At 35.6% G+C, this 24,883-nt stretch overlaps 1 protein-coding gene across 7 annotated transcripts in view; it reads left to right on the forward strand.

Annotated features, from left to right (window-relative positions):
* Positions 1-24,883, forward strand: part of Rttn (rotatin) — a 186,230-nt gene that overhangs the window by 103,911 nt on the left and 57,436 nt on the right. For 6 of the 7 annotated variants that reach the window (XM_031366214.1, XM_031366216.1, XM_031366219.1 and 3 more), the window contains 7 exons: positions 2,704-2,832; positions 3,491-3,601; positions 6,922-7,080; positions 8,652-8,723; positions 16,955-17,144; positions 18,916-19,007; positions 23,678-23,768. In XM_031366214.1, coding sequence (XP_031222074.1) covers positions 2,704-2,832; positions 3,491-3,601; positions 6,922-7,080; positions 8,652-8,723; positions 16,955-17,144; positions 18,916-19,007; positions 23,678-23,768 — 844 coding nt within the window. The remainder of the gene's footprint in view (positions 1-2,703; positions 2,833-3,490; positions 3,602-6,921; positions 7,081-8,651; positions 8,724-16,954; positions 17,145-18,915; positions 19,008-23,677; positions 23,769-24,883) is intronic. The other variant, XM_031366218.1, reaches the window with a different exon arrangement.

Raw genomic sequence — 24,883 nt, forward strand, 5'->3', positions numbered from 1 at the left:
GAGGGTGACAGATCCTCTGTGCATGTGAATATGTGTAGGAGTCCAGAGAGGGTGACAGATCCTCTGTGTATGTGAATGTATGTAGGAGTCCAGAGAGGGTGACAGATCCTCTGTGCATGTGAATATGTGTGGGAGTCCAGAGAGGGTGACAGATCCTCTGTGCATGTGAATATGTGTAGGAGACCAGAGAGGGTGACAGATCCTCTGGAGCTCAGTTACAGGAGTTGCCTGATGTGGGTGCTGGGAATTTAATTTGAGTAATCTGGAAGAGTAGCACTCTTTCTTTCTTGACCACTGAAACATCTCTTCAGCACCACCATACATCTCTTTGTTTGTTTGTTATAAGTCATATCTATGATACATGAGGAATTACAATTTGATGAGGAGCTAAATTTTTTTGTTTATATTTGGAAATTGCCAGATATACTTTTGTTTGTAGCTTTATGTAAGATTTTGATCACAACTGTCCTTTCAAATTCTAGAAAATAAATTAGGTATTCATGATATTGAAGAATAAAATTAATTCTAAAGTTAGAAGGCAATAACTTCACTCTGAGTTCAGTTATCTTGAAATAATAAACATTAGCAGAGTTTATTAACCAAGGAGTAGACAAAAATACTACCTATTTTCTAATATTGCAGTTATTAAATATTTGATTAATCAATACTGATTTAGAATAAACAGTTTGTTTAATGCTTCATTGAAAGTAATGGAAAATATATGTCTTTATATTCAATGACAGGTAGTTAATGTCAAGAAGTCACTTTTTGTTAGAAATTATAGCTGAGTTATATTTAATCTAGGATTTTCTGCTCAATTAAGTGAATGGGTCTCTTTAGTGTATACTGTCCAAACTCATAATATTAAGGAGAAAAAAAGTTTATATGAGTAAATATGTCAAAATATTTTGTTAGTCCTACTGATTTTCTTAATGCTTGTAAATGAAGCTGATTCCTTCTTTGAAAGAGCTTTTCTTTCAATATCAAGTCCTATTGTTTCTTTACAACAGGTCTGATATTTGCCTTTTGCAGTAGTATATCATTTTCATCTATTTACAACTAATTATAATATCTAGATAAATGCCAAATTGATATTTAAAATCACCTACATGATCTATAATTTCAGAGATCTGATGAATAATATCAAAGTTATTACCAGGTATTATGATCTAAAATGATATTATTACAAAGATGGTAAAAAGAAAATGATAAGGATTTGATCATTCAGGATTTTAGTTTTTAGTGTAGTCATATAAAACTTAAGTTTTTAATTATGAAAAATATCACATAAACCTACATTTTGGAAGATTAATTGAGTCTATGGAACAGTTGGTCACAGTTTTTAACCTCTGGTCTAGTCTTGTATTTTGAGAGATTATTTTAAATTATCTGTTTATAAAAAAATTTTATCTTTGGTCCAAACCCCTTAATTTTATATTGGCAGGTCCTTTTTAAAAAGTATATATATATATATATATATATATATATATATATATATATATATATATATATATATATATATATATATATATATATGTGTGTGTGTGTGTATATGGTTTTTTATATATGCTTATATATAAATATATATTAAATTATATATTTAAATTATACATATAATTTACACATATAATCATATATAATTGATAAATATACATATATGTTATATATACAAACACAAACATATATATAATAATTGTTATATATAATTTCCTTTGCTTCATAAGTTGAAGAAACAAATAAAAGAAACCCTAAAAGAACCCCAAAGGAGGTGATTTGAAGCAGCCCACATGGAGGTTTACTATGAAAGAGAGCAGTGAGACCTTAGCCAGTGCCAACACTGACGGTATTATTAATTCTAAAACCAAGTAGTATTGTTTGTTTGGACACACAACAAAAATTTTATTCAAAGGTATTGGGCCTAAACATGGCATCTTTTAAAAAAGAAATATAACTAGAAATAATTTTTGTCTTACTGAATTTTCATATTTTAAGTTAATAATCTATAGAGAGTATTTTGTAATCACTAAACAGTTAGTTACCAAGCCCCTACTTGGAACAATATGCAATTCATACAGAAATTTTTCAAGAATATTGCCACATAATTGAAAGAGTTTTCTAAATCAGGCATCAGGACTCCTTCTGATATAGTTGCTTAGTTAAGGGTGTCTCTTCCCAAGAGAAATGCTTCTGTGTCGTTACTGTTGGAGAAGTGTCAAAGCTCTTGAGTGTGTAAGAAATTACCTAAGGACCAGTTATTGAAATAATAAGCATATACTCAAATGAGCAGTAGCAATGCAAGATCTCTTGGAAGTAAATACAATTCCTGTTTACATTTAACACAAAGTTTAGCATAACCCTGGTAGTCAATGCATTTTATAGAGCTAGTAATTTTATGTGTATTTTTCAACTATACATTTAAAAAATAGATTAAAAATACTATAGCACTTAAAAATATTATGTTCATATTTTAAGTGTAAAAAATGTCCTAAGAAGGTACTAAATAGACATCCTTTGAGCAAATTCCAAAGTTGAAAAATTTAAAAACATTTTTTTAACTAGGGTAAAATTTACCACTGTAGTCACTATTAAATGAATTAATAGGACTGTTTTAAATTTATGTAGCTAATGTTTGATAAGAGAAAGATACTATTATATACTCTTAAGAAGAAATCCACTATAAAATTACTTGTATTTGCTTTCTAGGTAATTACTTCTTTTTATGTTGAACGGGGAGGAAATGCTATGTCCTTCATGGGGAAAGGTGTTACGAAGAGCACAATTCTTTGCTTACTTCACTTATCCCATGAGATGATAGTCCAGGCACCAAGTTCGGTAAGAAAAACTGACAGATGACAAATTCAGACAAGTTGCTATCATCAGAACTGCTGATTGAAAAGGAAATGTGCTGTGTTTTAAGCCTATGAGCTTGCTACATGAAAATGTTGTTTTTGATTTGGTACAAGACAGTAAGAATTATTTACTGGGTGTTGAGTGCTGGAGAGATGTTTCAGTGGTAAAGAGTGCTTCTGTTCTTTCCAGGAGCCTGAGTTTGGTTCTTGACACCAACCAACATTAATCGACTTAAAACTGCCTATAACTCCATCTCCAGGGGATGCAAGGCTCTTGTCTAACAACTGTAGGCAAGTGTAAACACATGTCACACACACACACACAAAATGTAAACAAAAATGAAATCTTTAAGACACCAGTTATTTTGACTTACAACATTTTTTTTTGGACATTATATGTATCAGAATTTATTTAAAAATTTATTTTGGTTGAAATCATTAAGTAGAAAACTACTTTTTTTGTCTAAATTATGGGAGAAAAGCCTCTGTTGAAAAATTTTTTTAAGGGAAGCCAAGATTTTTACTTGCATTATTTTGACCAAAAATAATGCATTTTTATTTTTTGATCTTTAAAAACTTAGTGAGTTACTTTAAGCTGTCTAAATTTACTTTAAGTACTGCGTTCTTGGTTTTCATTCTAGGAGTGGATGCCACTTTGGTTCTTGCCTTTGGGTAGTCACAGTGAAGAACATGCCCCTACTCAGCAAGGATTGGCCTGGCTGATTCCCTTATGGGTTGATCGAGACCCAGAGGTCAGTATGGAGGAATACCGAGTATGTTATGTCTAAATTGAAAAGCAACGGAGACAAAACAGATTTACTTATGTAATATTGTGGGTTATTATAATAGATAAAGCTAATGTTTTATTTAGCCCCTGTTTTTCCTCAGGCAACCAGAAAGAAGCACTGTTGACAGAGTTATTGCTATAAGAATTTCTTGCCTTACAGTATTGTTGACTGGAAGTATAAGGTCTGTGTACCAGCATAGTCAGGATCTGGAGAGGGCCCTTATTTTCACTTACAGATAACTTGTCTTTTTGCAGAATATCCACAGGGCTTTTCACTGTACATGTGTTGGCAGTTACCAGTCTGGTTGTGGGAAGGATGTTATCGTTAAGAGTTCATTTCATTCAATTATCTTGAGGAAGCCTTATTTCCAAACAGGTCTCATTGGGGATTAAAGTTTTCACTGAGATTGGAGGGTCACCTTTAAATTTAGCTTTCCAATTCTTTTCCGTTATAATTCTTATCCTTAGTAAGTATACTAATCTTCTGTAAATAGATTTAAAAACAAAACTTAACTCACTGCAATATCAACTTTAAACTCTGAAGTCCAAAGTCTTGTGTGAATATTATCTAAATCAAGAATAGATGAGAATTCATATATTTCATCCCAAGGAAATAATTTGTTCTCATTTAAAATGCTATGAAACACAGATATGTATCTCTGTAATTGTAGAATAGTTGTAGGGTACATATTCTAGTCTCAAAGGGTGTAATAGGAATGGAAGAAATGAGCTTCCAGAGCAAGTGTACATGCTGGGGAAGCAAAAATTCCATTAGCACTTAAGACTTACGGCCTTTGCCTTGATACTGTGCATCAAGGCCCACTGAAGGAATACTCTCAGGCCTCAGCTTTCTGCAACTTAGTGGGTAGCCTGACCTCTTCAGGCTATCTCCCTGGGCTCCACCTGTGTTGTTGTCCTTAAGGAGAGCACCACAGTCCCTGAGGCACTGACTGGACTGTTCCATACTGGCCCAGTGAAACTAGAAAGGCAGCCACAGCTGTAGAAACAGAGGCTGTTGCCTTGTCTCCATGCTAGCATAGGAGTGGCTGACCTAAAGCTTTCTGATTTACATTTGGAGCCATTATTGTCCTTGAAGAGTCCCACAATTGCCTATGGAATCTAAGCCCCACAGTCTTGCAGTCATTGTGATTCACTTTCTTGGTCTTTGCCATTCCACACTGCCACTGTCTTTGCTGATTCATTTTCATCTCCATTCTGGCTACTGATAAAATGTCTAAACAACACTCATAATCTCTTCATGAAACAGTTATTTAGCCATACAGCTGGGCTTTCCAGAACAAGAGTTCTCATTTTGTACATAGATAACCAAGAATTTTCTTAATCATCTATAATTGTCCCCCCTTACAACTATGTCATGAATTCCTTATTCAAGTCATACTTCCTTTGCACTTTGCTATAAGCACTCAGGAGGAATTAATACACTCAGCACTTGCTTAGAAATATTTTCAACTATATGTATAATTTCATTGATCACAAAAACTTAACACTTGAACACAGTTTGACCACTTTTACTTATATTTGTATAAAGAAGCTTTATCTTATAACAAGTGCCAGAGTGAAACTACTTAAAAAGAAAGTCAAGATTTATTTTGGTTTACAATTTTGAAAGTTTCACTCTCTTTGCTTTTGTTTATAGCAGTGTCTTGGTGGTAGCTCATGCAGTAGCACACCTGCTTTCCTTCTGGCAAAAGAACACCAGAAAGAGAAAGGAGAGGGCTAGGGTCTCAGTATTACTTTTTTGGGCATGCTATAATATAGTTAAAAGACTTCTAACTGCCCATCCTTAAAGGTTCTATCTTCTGCCAATGGTCGCATGGACTGGGAACCACACATTTAACACACAGGCCTTTGATGGTTTCTTGTGCAAATTGGAGTACCATCTTTTAAGGATCATCCTTCCATGTTCTCACTTCTTTCTGATATCACAGCGGAGTCATCCTTGCAGCTGATCTTCTTGATATGTACATGGAATCTTTCAGACTCTAATTTGTTGTATAGTTCAAAAGTCACTTCTGTGCCATTGGGTATTTGTTTCAGTATAGCTCCTCTAGTTGGAAAAAAATAAAAAAAAATAAAAAACTTATATTAATGTTCTCAGGTTGCCATAATAAATGCCACAAAATGGATTGCTTTAAAAAGCAGCGATGTAATTTTTCATGTTTCTGGAGGCAGCAGTCCAAGGTCTACAGTTGGCTTCTCAGGAGACTTCCTTCCCACTGTGGATAGCTACATTGTCATTACATGTTCATGTTTCCTCTTCTTGTTGCAGGCACTTGGTGAAAAGTCTCTTTTTTTCTTAAGAGAGCCACCCCACTTCATTTTCAAAGCCTAGTGATATTTAAGGGCTATTTTATACAGAATTTACATTATTTAGCCAGTGATGTTGAGTAAGAAATGGCAGATGTTTTTAGGAACCTTGGTTTATAGAATATTGTTTGATCTGAACTTAGAAAGTGTGCTTGGACTTACTGCTTGACTTTTATGACTATGCTATTTTTATTCTGTAATACTCACTGAAAATGTATTTTTGACTCAAAATTCAGGAATGCAGCAAACTGTTAAATAGCAGTTATGCTATGGCCAGCAGTACTGTAGCAGCTTAAGGTTTTTTGAAACATTTTTCTCTTAAAATAACTTGAGAAAGTACTACATGCCCTATAAAGAAATGTAATTCATCTACATAGTTTTGAAATGAAGTATTACAAAGTTAAAACTATTTATTTGGAAAAATACTGCTAACTTAAAAATAATTGAGCAAATAATGGGTGTGTTTTTTAAGAATGTGGAATAAATAGAAATTATGTTCAAATGCTTTTCCTTAAAAAACCTTGTGAATTATAATAGCTTTAATGCTCACTTATAGCTATCTAGGTTAACCTCACGTAACATTTGATTACAGTGTACTTATTTTCAAGTCATTGATTATCTTTTTAACCCCCAACCCTGATAGGAATTTCTATAAAGCCAATGACATACACACATGTAGGACACTTCCTAGTGTTCTTTGGTGTGTAGGATTGTAAAGCCAATGCCATTTTCATACCCATGTAGGATGCTGTTTCTGTGTGTCCTTTAGTGTATAGGAATTAAGGCCAATGCCATATTCACACACATTAGGACACTGTTTTTGAGTGTCCTTTAGTGTATAGAATGTAAAACCAGTGCCATATTTGTGTAGTTCTAACAGTTCTTTTGTACCAGAAGGACAACCTGATGGTAGGAAAGAGTATCCTTGGATTTGATATCTCTGTCTTTATGTGACAGGTGAGATTCACTTCACTGGGGTTGGGATCAGCACTGACTACTATTGAAGCTGGCTGTGTTGCCTTGGCAGACAGTTGTCAGAATATTTCTGGTGGGCTGTGGGGAACGGTGGTGAACATTCTTCTGGATCAGTCAGAATGCAGTATGGTACGCCGGGAGGTATGTCTGTTTTAGCTTCCCATTCTTTTTATTATCACAGAACTCTATTTCAAGAGCATCTGTAAGCTTCATTTGACTGGCTGTTCAGTAGAGTGGACTGAGCAAAAATCATTATTTATTTTGCTTGCCATAAATTAGAATGAAAGATTATTTATAGTAAAAATTCAAGTTCTTTATTCTGATAAAATTAAGGTAGAATATTTTATATTTTTGTACTAAAAATTAATTAATTCTGTATATGTGTGCATGCATATACACACATGCTTGTACACATGTTCTGCTGTGGAGGTCAGAAGACAACTTAGGACAATCAGTGCTCCTTCCTTCATGTGGATTCTGGGGATAGAATACAACCTTGACAGTCAGTGCCTTTACTAGATGAGCCATCTTGCTGTCCCAGAAATGATGTAATTTAATGTGAACTTTTCTTTTCCCAATACAAAATAATTCACAAAAACCATTTGTTTTTACTTCAACATTTATAGGCATTTATTGTTTTTAGGCCTTTAATTATCATAAGATATTTTCAAAATAATATCTTACAGTATATGTCAATGATATTTGACAAGAAAATAGACAGTAACTTGATTTGTGTTTTAAAATTATTTTTGTCATTTACTTGTGTACATATGTGTGCCTGTGAAGGTCAGAGGGCAAATTCCTAGAGTCAGTTCTCTTTCACCATCTTGTAGGTTCTAGAGACCAAAGTTGGGTCATCAGTTCTACCCATAAGGGCCTCTACCCATTGAGCCATCTTGTCAGCTCAAATTAGCTTTTTGTTGTTGTTTCATTGCTGCTTCTGTCAGGTGAAGACTTATACTAGTAGTTTTCAAAATGACAAGCTCTTCAGAGGTTTCTGAAGACATCAACAGTTCCTAGCTCACCATTACCCAATACCCAGTAGCAAATGTGTAAGGCCTGTTTTCTTATTAGTTGCTGACATAGTTTCAAGTAGTGATTCTTACTTACATTCATGGATTTTTCTTGATTTGATAATTTTAAACTTTTTAAATTGACTTCCAGTGAAGACGGATGGAAACTTTACTCTTAGAATTTTTCACATTCTTGTTATTCTCTTAGCATGATTATAGCAAATCTTCCATTGAATGAAAATCATTTCTTATATTTGCATGATAATTTCATTCTGTCATCTTATATTCTGATAGGTAACATTGGACATTTGTGCTTTAACTATATTAGGGACCTTTATATGAAAGAGGAGGAAACTGAGGGAGGAGGCAGATATTTGCTAACTCTGTTATAACCCTACAAAGGGATTTGAAGCCTATGTGTATTTTTTAAACGCTTCTAGAATGTCTTATACTAGTCATTTTTTGTATAAAATTAAATTTTGAAATAGTAAAATATTCTATATTTTCTTATAGAATAACTGCATGGTTTGGTCATCACCTAATTCAGTTATCAGCTAGTAAGAAATGAGGAAAAAAAAGAATATGAAACCTTGTGAGGGTCTCGGCTTATACCACTGCCCATACAGCCTCTGTTATTTAGGTTATTTCAGAGATGACAGCAAGATGGCAGCATTGACATTTTGTGTTTTTAATTTTCAGGCTGCGTTTATTCTTCAGAATCTCCTTGTAATTCCAATGCCTTCAGAAGTTACAAAGGATTATACTTGGCAGGTAGATATAAATGGCTATCAATCTAGCAGATCTTTTATATTAATTAGCTTTAAAATTTCAGCATATTTGTGCAACTAACCCTTTGTGTCTGTGGATTTCATGTTTGTGAATTTAAGCAACCAGGAGCCAGGAGCCAAAAACATTCAAGAAAAAAGAAATTGTACAGAACAATTATATACATATATGCATATATACATACATATGTATATATAATTCTCCTTAAATAGTATAGCATGACAATCACATTAAGTTATTGTAACTTGCTTAAGTTACAATAGCATTAAGTTATTGTAAGTTACTTAGAGAGCTTGTAAATTAAACAGCAGAATATGCATAGATAATATACAGTTATCTCTGTCAATAGAATTTGTGGTATTTTTGAGAGTCTAAGAACCAGTCCTTTGTTGATACCAAAGAATGACTAAGCTTTATTACTTAAAATACTGTGTATGGCAGCAAGTACTTCTTAACTAGAGGGTAGTAAGTGTTTGATCCTGCTCTTATTTAAGTGTCATACTGAAATGTAAAATGGTGGCCCAGCAGTGGTGGAAGGAGGGAACTGACTTTGTAAAGTTGTTCTCTAACCTCCACACATATGCTGCATGTGGCACATGTATAACTCCATTACACACATACCATATATACACACACAATAAAATTTTAATTACAAAAATTTAGGTTTATTTATGTGTATGACTGTTTTGCTTTCCTATATGTGTGTAAACTGTGTGTGTGTCTGATACCTATAAAGGTAAGAAGCTGTCAGATCACTTGGAACTGGACTTATATATGGTTATAAGTCACCAGGTAGGTACAGTGAATCAAGTCCAGGTCTTCTGTAACAGTGAAAAGTGCCCTTAATTGCTGAGCTGTGAATAAAATCTTTTATTTCTCTAGACTCCAATAGACATTTTATTTTTATTTATTTGTTTTGGGTTTTGGCTTTTTATTTGAGACAAGATCTCACTATATAGCCTTGGCCAGCCTGGAACTCATGAGATACATCAGGTTGACTTCAAACTCAACAGAGTTAGAGATATCCCTTCCTCTGTCTCCCAGAGCTGGGCTACAGGCATGTGCCACCACACTCAGCCTAATAAAGCATTAAAAAATAAGTAAGGAACCTTTTTTTTGGTTTTGTAGTGGTTAATTCTTTTATAATTAGTAATGCTTAGCATGATAGATACTACGTACTCTTCTAGAAGATTTGAGTCTATTAACTGATATAATTGTTGGAGTTGTAAACTATTTTCCTAATTATATAGTTCAGAAGTTTTATCACAAAGATTTGAAATAGCTTGGTGGAGCAACATAGTCAGTCTCTTTCTTGTGCATATCATTAAATTGGCTCTATAATTTAATAATAAATAAAGTTGGTTATATTTAAAAATACAATCATATTAAATTTCTTTTTCTTTTCCTGAGTTAGTATATGATTGGGACCATGATTTATCTGTTTTTCTTTTTTTATTAGATTTTTAGAAATAGTGAATATCTAGTCACTAAGTAGTTAACATTTAAGAGGATAATTTGGAGACTATGAAAGTAGGCTTATGGTAGGCATAAGATGTATTTTTTTATTATTTTATCTTCATCCTCATGATTATATGCTTATAATAATTTTATATAGTAGTTCCCAGTATCCTGTATAAATCTGTTTATTTTTAAATTTGCATCAGAATATACACTAATAGTTACCAAGTCAAGCTGAGCTTTGGAAAGGCAGATTTCAGTTTGTCACTTGCTGTATAATCCAGCCGGCATTTATCTCCTGGGTTCTTCACTTCTTCAGTCTTTACAAAGCCAAGTTAGCGGTGCTGGTGCCCTAATTCATCTCTATCCTCATTAGTAGTGTGTGTGTGTGTGTGTGTGTGTGTGTGTGTGTGTGTGTGTGTGTGTGTGTGTTTGTGTGTATACATCTTTATGTCTCTGAATGTCTGAGTGAATGTGTAACTGTGTGTCTGTGAGTACACTGTGTGTGTGTGTCTGTCTGTCCATCTGTCTGTATGTTTGTGCACTACCATGCTGATTGAGAGATCAAAAGGCAGCTCTGTGAATTCTTGTTTTTCCTTCCTCTTCTCTGAGGTCCAGGATGGAGCTCAGGTCATCAGGCTCTCATAGCAGGTGCTGTTACCTCTGAGTTATCCCTTGGCATCCCTAAGAATAGTTCTAAAGTTATTTTACTAACCCATGTAATCTTTAATCCTCTCTGAAAGATACCAGTATTTTGTTTTTTAACCATTAAATTGAGTTCATTACCACATATTTTACTGCATTGCCTCATTTCTTACTATTAAAATTTATTTTCTTATATTTTTGGTTGTGAGCCTAGCCTTTAACGGCTGAGCCATCTTAAGCCGGGCGTGGTGGCGCACGCCTTTAATCCCAGCACTTGGGAGGCAGAGGCAGGTGGATTTCTGAGTTCGAGGCCAGCCTGGTCTACAGAGTGAGCTCCAGGACAGCCAGGGCTATACAGAGAAACCCTGTCTCGAAAAACCAAAAAAAAAAAAAAAAAATTTATTTTCTTATATAGAAAGTTTGTTTCAGAAGGTTAGGGTCATAGTTTATTATTATTATTTTTATTTTCTTTCCTTATGGCTCTGGGGATTGAACCAAGGCCTTGCTTATGCTTGGCAGCAAGTGTTCTACCACAGATAGGGTTTATGTTTTGAAAAGTGCTCTCCCAGTTTCCACTGGAGAGTAGATTAGCATTGCTTTAGCCTTTCTGATTTAGTAGTGTGGGAAGCATTCAACTTACATTCTTGGTCTTATGTAAGTGAAGTCTTGTTTTGTATCATAATATTTCACTTGTTTTGTATGGATGTCCTGGGGATGGAATGAACTTGAAGAGGAAGAACAGATAGGAAGCATATGTACATACTACATCCCCTGGCCTCCAGTGGACACCCACACCTTCTGTTGGTAGGTAGGGAGCCAGCCTCCTGCTGGGTATGAGAACTCAGCTCTTGTCACAGTAATCTTCACATACTGTAGCTCTTTCAAGTGTGAGGCATGTCTTATAAAATGATGTTTATAGAAGCTTACCTTTATTCACATGCATCATTAGGGCTGTCATACTCTGTGTCAAAGTGCTGAAAACTGTATTGTAGTTCTCAGCCAAGCAGTGCTTCTAAACTAGTTTCCCACAGCCTGACTAGGTTGTTAGTTCTGCATGTAACTGACTTTGTTGCTGAGTTTACTGCATATGTTACTAAATATTGCTCAGCTTCTGCAATATTTATAATAACTTATAATAAGAAATCTAATAGAGATGGATCATCTGGTTTTCTGTTTTTTTTTTTTTTTTTTTTTTTTTTGTCTATGCCTATGACATATGTTTAGTGTCTACATGTTGGGGTTATGCAGGTGATGAAATTAAATGATCTGGAGCTAATGACATGATTTAGGGGAAGACAGGCATTTTGCAACATTTTGTGTATTCTATTTGTGGCTTATGCATAATTTTTGTAATGATAGGTTATTCTTCCCTTGAAAAGCATATCATCTTTAATGTATAGGCATTTACATGTACTTTAATATGCTAGGTTATTACTAGTTTATAAAGATATTACACTTATTCTCATTTTGCTTTCTTCATTTGTAATAGGGCTTTGAATTGGCACGTGTACTTTATTTTTATTTTTTTGATTTTATTTAATCTTATTTTTACATTCCAGATTTTATCCACTTCATGATCCACCCTCTGACTATTCCACATCCATACCTCCTCCCCCTCCCCCACCAGAAATTCCCACTCCCTGGGGCCTCCAGTCTCTTGAGGGTTGGGTGCATTTTCTCTAATTGAACCCAGACCTGGCAGTCTTCTGCTATATGTGTTGGGGGCTTCATATCAGCTGGTGTATGCTGCCTGATTGGTGGTCCAGTGTCTGAGACATCTCAGGGGTCCAGGTTAATTGAGACTGCTGGTCCTCCTATAGGGTCGCCATCCTTAGCTTCTTCCAGTTTTTCCCTAATTCAACAACAGGGGTCAGCTGCTTCTGTCCATTGGTTGGGTGCAAATATCTGCATCTGACTGCATCTGAGTCATGATAGGTCCCTTTTTGTGAGCGCTCCATAGCCTCAGTAATAGTCAGGCCTTGGGGCCTCCCCTTGAACTAGATCCCTTTTGGACCTGTCACTGGATCTCCTTTTCCTCAGGCTCTTCTCCAGTTTTATCCTTGCAGTTCTTTCAGTCAAGAACAATTATGGGTCAGAGTTTTTGACTGTGGGATGGCAACCCCATCCTTCACTTGATGGTCTGTTTTTCTGTTGGAGGTGGGCTCAACAAGTTCCCTCTCCCCACTGTAGTACATTTCATCTAAGGTCCCTCCCTTTGAGTCCTGAGAGTCTCTCACCTCCCATGTCTCTGGTACATTCTGGAGAGTCCCCCCCACATCTTCCGAGATTTTCTGTTTCCATTCTTTCTGGTGGCCCTCAAGGCTTCAGTCCTTTTCCCCCCACACAATGTCTGATCATGTTCCCCTGTTCCCCTCCCTGTCATCCCCTTTCCCACCTAGGACCCTCCTTCCCTTCCCCTCCTTTGATTGCTTTCTTTTCACTCCCAAGTGGGATTGAGACTTTCTCACTTGGGCCCTTTTGCTTCTTAACTTTTTTTTACTTCTTTGGACTGTATCTTAGGTATTCTGTACTTTTTTTATTGGATAATATCTACTTATTAGTGAATACATTACATGCATGTCCTTTTGGGTCTAAGTTACCTCACTCAGGGTGATATTTTCTAGTTCTATCCATTTGCCTGCAAAACTCAGGAGCTCCTTGTTCTTAATAGCTGAGTAGTATTCCATTGTGTAAATGAATCACATTTTCTTTTTTTTAATGGAATATTTTATTAGATATTTTCTTTATTTACATTTCAAATGTTCTCCCCTTTCCTGTTTTCCCCTCTGAAAACCCCCCTCTTCCCTCCCCCTGCTCACAAACCCACCCTCTCCTGCTTCCTGACCGTGGCATTCCCCTACACTGGGGCATAGAGCCTTCACAGGACCAAGGGCCTCTCCTCCCATTGATGACCGACTAGGCCATCTTCTGCTACATATGCAGCTGGAGCCATGTGTACTCTTTGGTTGGTGGTTTAGTCACTGGGAGCTCTGGGGGTACTAGTTAGATCATATTGGTTTTCCTCCTGTGGGACTGCAAACCTCTTTAGCTGCTTGGGTCCTTTCTCTAGCTCTTTCATTGGGAACCCTGTGCTCAGTCCAATGGATGGCTGTGAGCATCCACTTCTATATTTGTCAGGCACTGGCAGAGCCTCTCAGGAGACAGCTATATCAGTCTCCTGTCAGCAAACACTTGTTGGCATCCACAATAATGTCTGTATTTCGTGATTGTATATGGGATGGATCCCCAGGTGGGGCAGTCTCTGGATTGTCATTCCTTCAGTCTCTGCTCGAACACTCCTTCATTGCTGGTGGGATTGCAAGCTGGTACAACCACTCTGGAAATCAGTCTGGCCGTTCCTCAGAAAACTAGACATATTACTACCTGAGGACCTAGCAATACCACTTCTGTGCATCTACCAAGAAGATGCTCCAGCATGTAATAAGGACACATGCTCCACTATGTTCATAGCAGCCTTATTTATAATAGCCAGAAGCTGGAAAGAACCCAGATGTCCCTCAACAGAGGAATGGATACAGAAATTGTGGTACATCTATATAATGGAGTACTACTCAGCTATTACAAACAATGAATTTCTGAAATTCTTAGGCAAATGGATGGATCTGGAGTATTTCATCCTGAGTGAGGCAACCCAATCACAAAAGAACACACATGGTATGCACTCATTGATAAGTGGATATTAGCCCAGAAGCTTGGAATACCCAAGATACAATCCACAAACTACATGAAACTCAAGAAGAAGGAAGACCAAAGTGTAGATAATTTGAATCCTTCTAAGAAGCGGGAAGAAAATACCCATGGAAGGAGTTACAGAGAACCACATTTTCTTTACCCATTCTTTTGTTGTGGGACATCTGTGTTGCGGGAATATTTAAAAAATGAAACCACCCTGCAAATTCGCTTTCCCGCCAGGCCACATTATCATCCCAGCAGACTGTTGTTATTCTCTCCCAGCTATTAAAAACATCTTGCTCAAATGCAGCTCTTTACACACTCCCACAATCATTCATCTAAATAGTGCCTAAGACCGGGTAAGTAAAGCATGACTCTTAAGGCCTGAATATCCAATCAGATTTATATAATAATAAAATCACAATTTACAAGATGTCAATACAATAATTTGAGAACCATATTCTAACCCAATTAATCTATTTTGTGAAAACCTTTGCTTGGTTTTATAACCTCGTGGTGTCTGGCTTGTCCCTCTGCCTCCATGATGACGACCTCTCTCCTCCTGTCCCTGATCTTTTTCCTCCTCCAACTTTCACTCCACCTCTCTATTCCTGCCCAATCACAGGCCTGTCACTGCCCTAATGTGATTGGACAGAAAAATGCTGCTGCACATCTAGGTTGTTTCTAGCTTCTGGCTATCACAAACAAGGCTGGTATGCACATAATAGAACATGTGCCCTTTGGCCTGGTGGGCCATCTTTTGAGTATATGTCCCAGAGTAGTTTTGCTGGGTTTTCAGGTAGATCTATTTCCAGTTTTCTGCGGAATCTCCAGATTGATTTCCAGAGTGGTTGTACCAGTTTGCAATCTCACCAGTAATGGAGGAATGTTTCTCTTTCTCCACATCCTTGCCAACATGTACTGTCACCTGAGGTTTTGATCTTAGCTATTTTGATTGGTGTAATGTGGAATCTCAGGGTCGTTCTGATTTACATTTCTCTGATCACTAAGGATTTTGAACACTTCTTTAAGTGCTTCTCAGCCATTCAAGATTCCTCTGTTGTGAATTCTCTGTTTAGTTCTATACCCCCTTTTTTCATTGGGTTGTTTGGTTTTTGCTGGTTAGCTTCTTGATTTCTTTATATATTTTGGATATTAGCCCTCTGTCAGATGTAGAGTTAGTGAAGATTTTTTCCCAGTTTCTAGGTTGCCAATTTGTCCTGTTTAGATACTGTCCTTTGCTTTACAGAAGTTTTCCAGTTTCATGAGGTCTCATTTATCAATTCTTTATCTTAGAGTGTGAGCCATTGGAGTTCTGTTTAGGAAATTTTCCCCTGTGCTCTTTCCCGGTTTGTCTTCTATTAGATTCAGTGTATCTGGTTTCATGTTGAGGTTCAAACACTGTAACGTAGACCACATTATTTGAGATATTTATAGCTGTTGTACTATCATGTATTGGTTAAAAGATACTACTTGGTTAAGAATGATTGTTTTATAGAAGCATTTTTATGAATTGACCCTTCAGGAGGATGAACCTTCTGGCAGAGGAGTTTTGTAGACATAAATTTTTGGCAACCTGCTTTAATATTCAACATCTCTTCTTGCCCACTACCCACCAGCAGTGGAAGAGAAAAGTTATTAGAATATGGGGGAAATGGACCTTTGTAGCAATAGTTCTTTGGAGGCAAGCTCAATCATCTTTGTCAGCAGTTCAGTTCAATCGCAAACAACAAATATGAACCGGCAGCTACAGTCCAGTTCTGTTGGCAGGCAGACACCACACATGAACCAGCAACTGTAGTTTCAATCCTGAAGAATATACAAGGCTTGCCAACTGGTCTGAGGTGAGCCTATAGAAGCAACAAGAAGCTACAAGAACTTCATAAGAAGTTCTTTGGCAAATTTCTCTTAATGGTGGCATTAACACAATGTGGAGCTCAACAATGCTATGTAAGGCAAATCAATACTTACGTGTCATTAGTGAAGAATAGTCAGGCAGAGCAAAGCAAATGAATGCATCTCTCCCAACTGTCTGTGGGGTCCTATTTATACTCCTTCATCATGTGTCCTTTCATGTATCTGCAATAGAAAAATATCCTTTCACCTATGTCTGCTTCAGGAAAACATTCTTTATTGTTTCTATTTTAGCAAGACATCCTTTTACTTGTGTGCCCCAGCAAATGGTCGTTTTACATGACTGACTTTCCAAAGAAACTAGAGTTTTCCACTTCAGATATTTAATAACCAGAAGACCAGTAAAGCAAAGTACTTTCTATTCTAGTCTAAACTGCCGTACTAGAAGGACTATGGTAGGACCTGGGGGCCTTTGTCCTAGTAGTACGATGTGGTGGATTTTTTTCTTTTTCTTTTTTAAGAAATTAGTTTCTAAATCAGTATGTTTTCCTCTGTCTACCACACAGGGTCCCTGTGTCCATGATGAGGATTCTGGCCTGTCACTTTCAGGAAAACCTGCCCTCCAGGCCCTTTTGTATCACTGCCGTTTCTATGAACATTTGACTCACATGGTAAAACATTGTTACATAGGAAGATATATGTTTGATTTTAATTTTTCTGCTTTTACTGAAACTTCAGAATACAGTGATTTAAATGGTAAGTATAATACCTTTATCTTTATTATTATTATTACTATTACAAATTATAACTTATGTTAAATAGTGTTGAGAAGCCAGGGTGATGACTAAGTGGTTAAAACACAAGTGGAAGGACTGAAGTTGGGACCTTCAGCACCCACAGTGCACACTGGTCTGGAACCCCCAGAGCAAGCTGTCTAGCTAGTCAGATTAACAAGCCCTGTGTTCAGGTGAGAGATGCTCCTTTAATTTACAAGTGTTAAGAGCAACTATGGAAGACATGAAGTAAACCTCTGACCTTCACATTAAAGAGCACACATGTGAATATTTAAATAAGCATGTATGCCACCTACACATGCAAAAAAATGACATTTAAAAAAACGTGTTCAGCCAGGCGGTGGTGGCGCATGCCTTTAATCCCAGCACTTGGGAGGCAGAGACAGGCGGACTTCTGAGTTCGAGGCCAGCCTGGTCTACAAAGTGAGTTCCAGGACAGCCAAGGCTACACAGAGAAACCCTGTCTCAAAAAAATCAAAAAAAAAAAAAATGTGTTCACTAAAAAGCATTTGGAAAATTGTCAAAGATTCACCAGAAAAAATTGTCTCTAGTCTTGCAAACAACCCAGAGAATAACCCTGATATGATTTATTTCTTACCATCGTTTTTCCCCATGCAATGCTCGTTTCATGTTTTATGCACATTTTCTTTTTAGTTTGTTTCTCTAAACATTGCGTGAACATTATCCTGTGATATAAATTCTTCATGGAAGCCATGCTTGACATCTTCTTAATGTTTTATAAGTTATTTTATGGCCTTCAGTAAAGTTTATAGCTTTTTTTCTGTAGTACAAGCGTAAACATTTTTAGGACATCCATTCCTTGGCACTATTTAGGTTTTTTTCTTTTACTTTTCATATGAATGAGATCTTTTCTAACTAAGTTTTCTAATTTATTTGGTATAAGTCTAAAAAATCTATTTATTTTTGATATGTCATAAATTTATCAGAACATCTTGCTGAAACCTTTTTACTTCTCTTGTAGATAGTCTCATTTTCTAAGTTTTATATATTAATACTACTTGGATTTTATAAAAATGAATACTTATTACTTTAATTTTAAAATCAGTTTTTAAATATAATGTTTTAGAATCTTAATCTAACACAGAAAAGGTTCAATAAGAAAGATCAGATATATGACTTTATTCACTATCTAATGAGTATGTTTGTGTATGTAATTATAAATAAGATTTGTTTATGTCTGTATACATATATATTATAAGAAGTAAGCTAAAATAAAATTCTACTACTTTTAATTAATAAATGTGAATTTATTTATAATTATTTTTATTTATAATAACAGTATGTAATAATAATTTATTATATAATTTATATTTATAATTAACATTTTATTCCCTTAGGGGAGTTGTAGGTAGCATTTAATGAAACTTTTGAACTTAATAAATAACTGTCTCTATTAGAAAAGTGAGTTGTTCAGGTGTTTTAATTTTATGAGTCACTGTCATTCCTAACATGGCTTTTGAGCCAAGCTTCACTGATGCATTCTGGGTGTTTGTTAGAAGTGTGCATTCATGGTTTCATTCTGATGTAGGCTGTTAGAATCCCTAGGCAGGTGCTCTGGAGGAAATGCACCAACAACCTGTGAGTAATTCTCAAACACAATGAAAAATACCATTCTTTAGTTTATGGTTCTTTGCATAGGAAGTATGTATTCTGTTAATTGTTCGAGAACCTGAGGGAATGCCATATGTATTAACTGTTCTCTGTTGTCACAGGTTTAGATGACTCATTCAAGTTTTGGAGGGCCCCCTCTGGGACATCTAGTCAGAATCATGAGCCAAGCTCTCTTTCCACCTCAGAAACAATGGTAATTGAAAAGAACATATAGTGTTTCATTTTGAGTCTCTAAATAAGTTTGATTTCCACAGTAGTGATAAAATATTGGATATAAATTTAAGATTAGGATTATAATGGTTTTTTGAAAGTGTATTCTGCAAAGACTTCTATTCTGCATTTACTTAAAATATTCTGTTTAATATGTTCAATTATCCACATGTGATAGATACCCTTTTGCTTTCCCATATAAGTGTGTTATTCTAAAGTTAAGTAACTATGATAACAGTACTGTAAGAGGCAAGGTTGAAATTTCAACTAGGATTCCCTGGCTGCAGTCATAACTGCATACATTCATTCACTTGAGAGTCTTGAGCCCTTATTTCCTACCTTTTCTGTTTGAATCAAGAATAGAATCATCTTAAAATATTTTCATTAGTAGTGGATGAAAACCTATCCTATATAATTAAAAGTCATTAATTGTCCTGAAATTTTGAGAAAGGGCAAAGCAGAATGAGAAAGTGTACATATTCAGGTCAGTCCAATGTGGTAGTGATAATTTCAAACACATTTCTAAATATCTGTATGAGGAACTTCTCTACAGTACGTGAAATTTGCATGTATATACATGTCCTTATTCTTGCATATGTGGCTTTTTCAGAAAAACCAATGTTCATTTTCAGTTTTGCTTAAGTATGTCAAAAGCACTTCTTCTAAATTAAAAACACACTAATTTTTCAAGTATACTTTATTAATAACTGTTGTAGAACCTATTAGGAAAGCAAAGGTTTGGTACTTCTTTCTTTAGAAGTTTAAATATGTAATATGTATATGTGATAACAAATTATATAGACATTAATAAAATTTACCTCTTATATTGCCTACCCCTCATTGTTTCAAAAGAAAGGAGTTGTATTAAGTGCTAAACTATACCTTTATGTGGAAAGTGGGATAATTACTCTGCTCCCACTAGATGTCATACTTTCCAAGCTTAAATATATACTGTGTCTTTAGTTCAGCAAGAGAAATGATATAATTAAATTCTAAGATGAATTGTATTAGTTGTTTCACAGAAAAAAAAAATCACTGGAAGAACAGCATCAATATATGCTTAAAAGTAAGTTTTTTCTGGAGGAAATGCACCAACAACCTCTGAGTAATTCTCAAACACAATGAAAAATACCATTCCCTCTCTTCCAACTCTTACATTCTATTTACTAAGACATTTATACCATCAACCAAAAATTATTATTAAAATATAGCCCTATTCAAATCATTTATATTTCTTCAGAAGGTTAGTATTTTATTAGGACTTCTACAGTCAACTTGCTGTTGTTGTTGTTGTTGTTGTTGTTGTTGTTGTTGTTGTTAGTATTACTATCACTACTATCATGATTACTATTTCATTTCTGGTTTTTGGAGAAGGTAGATTCCAAACTGAAGTATTGGAATTTTGTTTTTAATTCATTCTGAGTTCTGTAATATAGAAGTTATATAAACTGAGACAACAAGGTGAGGGAATGTAAATCTTGGAGATTTATCTGGCTCTTTATATCTGCTTTAGTTTCTTGTTCAGAGTTGAGAAATGATAAGGTCTGCTTGTTGGTTGGCTTTTCCATTTTTGTTTTTGCTAAGTCTAGGGCACTCTTTGATTTGGATCCTGAGTAAGTGTTATTACTGGGCTTATCCAGCCTGAGCTGTCAGAGCCACTTTAGGGATGTAGCAATTCCATCTAATGAATTCAGTCTGTTTGTTTGTTTGTTTGTTTGTTTGTTTGTTTGTTTTTTCAAGCTTTATAAGGGTTGAGCTTGTATATTGTCTATAGTACAGATAGAATAAGTGAGCTAGGCAAGAAAAAATACAAGCGAATCCCTTGTCTTGAGGAACAGGACCAGAATAGATCTTTTCTATGTGAATCAAACTGTGCAACAGCTAAATTACTTAGATGCCTAAACACTTATTATTTGAACTTATTATTTGAAAAGGAACAAATTCTTATATCAGCATTGATTATTAAATATAACTAAATATCTTTTACATGTGTCTTACAAATATTTTCTTATGGAAGTGGAACAGTTCAGTTTAAGATATGTTTGGTTTTGCTCATTAAAAAAGGAGTATACTTCTATGTTACATTGAAAAGAATGTATATAAAGACCAAGTGGAAAAGTAGGTCACCCATACTCAATTTTTGAGGCATATTATCATGCAAAGAGGCCCTTTGATTCCTCAACTTTATGAGGCAAATTCTAATATAACTAACAGATTTTTTTTTCACAAGCATGTTCTTTAAGTTTGGGTTTCCCTAATCTTGTCTCCTTTCCTTTTTTTTTTTCTTAAATAGCCAGAGGAGCTTGTGATAGGAGACAGATATATTTATTATTCAGCTACTGCCTAGGTTGTAGTATTTAGTCATGGTGTTTGATTGCTTTTTCCTAGAACCATAAAAATCATCTTGATTGCTTTGACATGAATATTTTTTACATACCTCCCAATTGACACCTGGACATTTATAAAATAATTTGTAAAATAAGCAAGTGTTAGACTATTTTCCTATTATCTGAATTTAATACAAGATATCTAGTACTTGTCTGTGAGTGATTTATTTAGAAGAAACATTCATTCAGATGGATTTTTATGTTTAAGTTCTGTGTTTTTGACTTTAGAATTTTCTTACTAGTATCAGAACCATTATAGTTACCTAAGGTGGAAGATAATGTCTTTTGTTCAAATGGAGATTTATTAAATATATATAGATTTAATTGCTGTGAATTTCTTCAAGTTCATATTCTCTTTACTTTTAGAAACTACAAATGAATATAATCTTAGTATTTGTTCTTATGTTATCACCAAAGTTAAAAGTACAATATGCTAGAAGTAAGCACAGCTAATGTATAGATGTGACCTTATAGCATCGTGTCAGCAATAATACTAGTTTTATCAGTTCTGTTGATGTCCTGTATCATGTGCACACACTGACCCAGGTCTCCCCCCATGTGGATTCTTTGTACCTTTTCACAGAGAAAGAAATATCTTACCTTCCCAGGGAGGGTATTTTTCACATAAGAAGTACCAAGCACAATAGCCTAAGTGCATCAATTTTAGCAGGTCACAGCCTCATTTACAAACCTCTAGGTGCATTTGTGTTTGCTTTCTATAGCAATTCTATTAGGTTTAATGTTTTTAAAAAATGTTGTATTCTGAAACAGTGTCAGCATTTTGGTAGGCTTTTTTTAAACTTTTTTTTTTCTGATATGAGGTAAAATAGGGAAAAATCTTTTAATACACTGGGTTTTTTTGTTTGTTTTAAAAAACATTAGATCTGCAACCTTTTCCCCCACTTTATTTTATATAGAGAGTTTTATGTTTGTTTGTTCATTTGTTTTTTTGCTTGTGTATATGTCTGTTCACCACATGTATGTCTAGTATTTGCAGAATGGGGCATCAGGTCTCCTGGGAATGGTTGTGATGCAGAGGTTATGAGCAGCCATGTGGGTGCTGGAAATTGGATCTGGGCCCTCTGGAAAAGCAGCAAGTGCTTTTAAATTTTGAGTTACCCATCTTTCTAACAATTACAGTGATTATTAAGTCATTATTAAAACTTAACTGTGCAATTTAAAACATCAAAAACAAACCATTTTATTGTAAATAAAAGAAAATGTGGGTTGGAGAGTTGGCTGAGTAGTTAATAGCACTTGTTGATTTTGCAAAGGATTTCTGTTCAGTTACTCCAGTTCCAGGGGCTACCTTCTGTTCTTTATGTACACTAGGCACATAGATGGTACAATACATACATGGTGGCAAAACACTCATATATCTAACATATATATATCTAAAGTAAATATAAAAATCTCAAAACCAATAAATTTTACAGGAATAAGTATGTATCTAAAACATTTCATTATTTGTGCAATGAGAGCCGTAAGTTGCTTATGAAAGGAAAAGTATTGGCTTTGGATGCCCAAGACCAAGTTCTGAGTACAAAGGAGATATATTTTCCCCAGAGGGATGGGTCAAGGAATAAGAGATGAAGACAGGAGATAGAGGATGAGGAAAGAGAAGGAAGCAAGGGAGAGGGGGCAGGGATACTTGTTCCAGTTGACAAAGGATTGCCATGTTAAGATGTGGTGCTTAATTTTAATTGGGTATGCTATTTAGGTGAGCCAAAGGGGGCATTTGACTACTGGATTTCAATACTTTGATAGCTGGACAAAAGGGGGCATTTAAAAAAAAGAGAGGGCATTTGATTGCTGGATTGCAATACTTTGATACCTGGACCTTGGCAGTCAGCCTCAAGAGGAAGAAGTGGCCAAATGAGAATAAATTTGGTGGGTAGCTATAGGAATGTAATCTAGTAGTTTGTAGTGAGGCAAGGGAATGGGAGAGAAGAGCAAGGCCCACCAGAACCATCCTCGCCATCCTTGAGCTGGCCAGAGTCCCTTCAGCTTATATCAGAAACTTAAATCCTAATTGGGCTTCAAATCAAAACTTGGCTCTTTTGAGTTACTGATTTATGGACATTGTGACAGTTCCTCTAAGAAAGAGGTCAGAGAAAATGTCAGTATTAGAAAACTAGCTATAACTCAGATTTAAAGTATTTTGTAGTTATGTTAGCTGGCAAATTCATTTAAAACCTGCTTCCTTAAGAATATTCTGCATACCTGCTGTTTGTCTCCCATTCCATGATGCAACCTCCATTCACAGGTGGCGGCCTCTGTGGTCAATGCTGAGATTCAACCCCCGCTGCCATCAACACTTCTTCCTGAAACTGCACTTGACCAGTTTGTCACGCAAGGTATTCCTTTTTGTATGTGAAGGTTTTTCTTTATTATTTTAGTTTTCCCTTTTCCTATTTCTTTTTCCTCCCTTCCTCCCTTCTTCCCTTCTTCCCTCTCTCTTTCCCTCCCTCCTTTCCTTCTTTTCTGTGTGTGTGTAGCCCAGAAGTTGACATTACAAGTCTTTCCCTAGCATCTTCCCTTTAATTTTTTAGCAGCACAGAAAATTGTAAAACTAAGATTGCAAAAGGCCTTTGGAACTTGTATTCCATCCTTACTTTCAAATAAACCAGTGTGACTAGCATTTACTTCCTCATGAATGTTTCGTAGAAAACTTCTAAATACTCTCAGCACGGACAGGTGTTATTCTCTTGTGTGTCCTATACTAGCTACATGCTTCTCTTGTACCATGTCCACTTGGGCTCCATGGGTTAAGGTTTTTAAACATCTTTCATTTTTCTCTTTAAGGAGCATTGAGCACAATTTCCTTTTTTTTTCTTTGGAGACAGCGGAACACTGCATCCTATCATCAGGGAATAATTTGTACAGAGTGTTTCTCTGTACTCCACACAGTGCCAAAGGCCTTGCTTATACTTTATTAGCTCTTGGAGAATTTCGAGTTTTGTATTTGTTTTGAGTATATTCACCCCATCTTCTCAACTCTTTCCAGATCTACCCCCTCTTTCCTACCCCCCAAACTTTGTATTCCTTTATATTGTTGAGACAGGATCTCACTGTGCAGCCCTGGCTATCTTGAACTTTCTTTGTAGACCAGGTTGTCCTTGAACTCATAGAGGTCTATTTGCCTACTCTGCTTTTCAAGTGCTGGGATTAAAGGCATTTACCCCCATGGAACTTTAAAAGATGAAATGTGCTGTTCAAACATTTTTTGTATTCGTTTTCTTCACTGAGTATGTTTATCTCATCAGCACCTACAATTTTAGAGAAAACTGTCTCTCTTTTAGCAGCTAACAGTTGCCATTTGCCCAACTTACCTCTCCATCCTGTTTTTTGAGACAAGGTTTCTTACTGAATCTACAGCTCACTAGCTGGCCAGTGATCTACCTGTCTCTGACCTCCTCGGACCTGTATTGCAGATGTTTGTTGCATACCCAGCTTTTACATGGGTGATGAG

This window comes from Mastomys coucha, unplaced genomic scaffold (assembly GCF_008632895.1).
Source record: "Mastomys coucha isolate ucsf_1 unplaced genomic scaffold, UCSF_Mcou_1 pScaffold13, whole genome shotgun sequence".
In the NCBI taxonomy this organism is placed as follows: domain Eukaryota; kingdom Metazoa; phylum Chordata; class Mammalia; order Rodentia; family Muridae; genus Mastomys; species Mastomys coucha.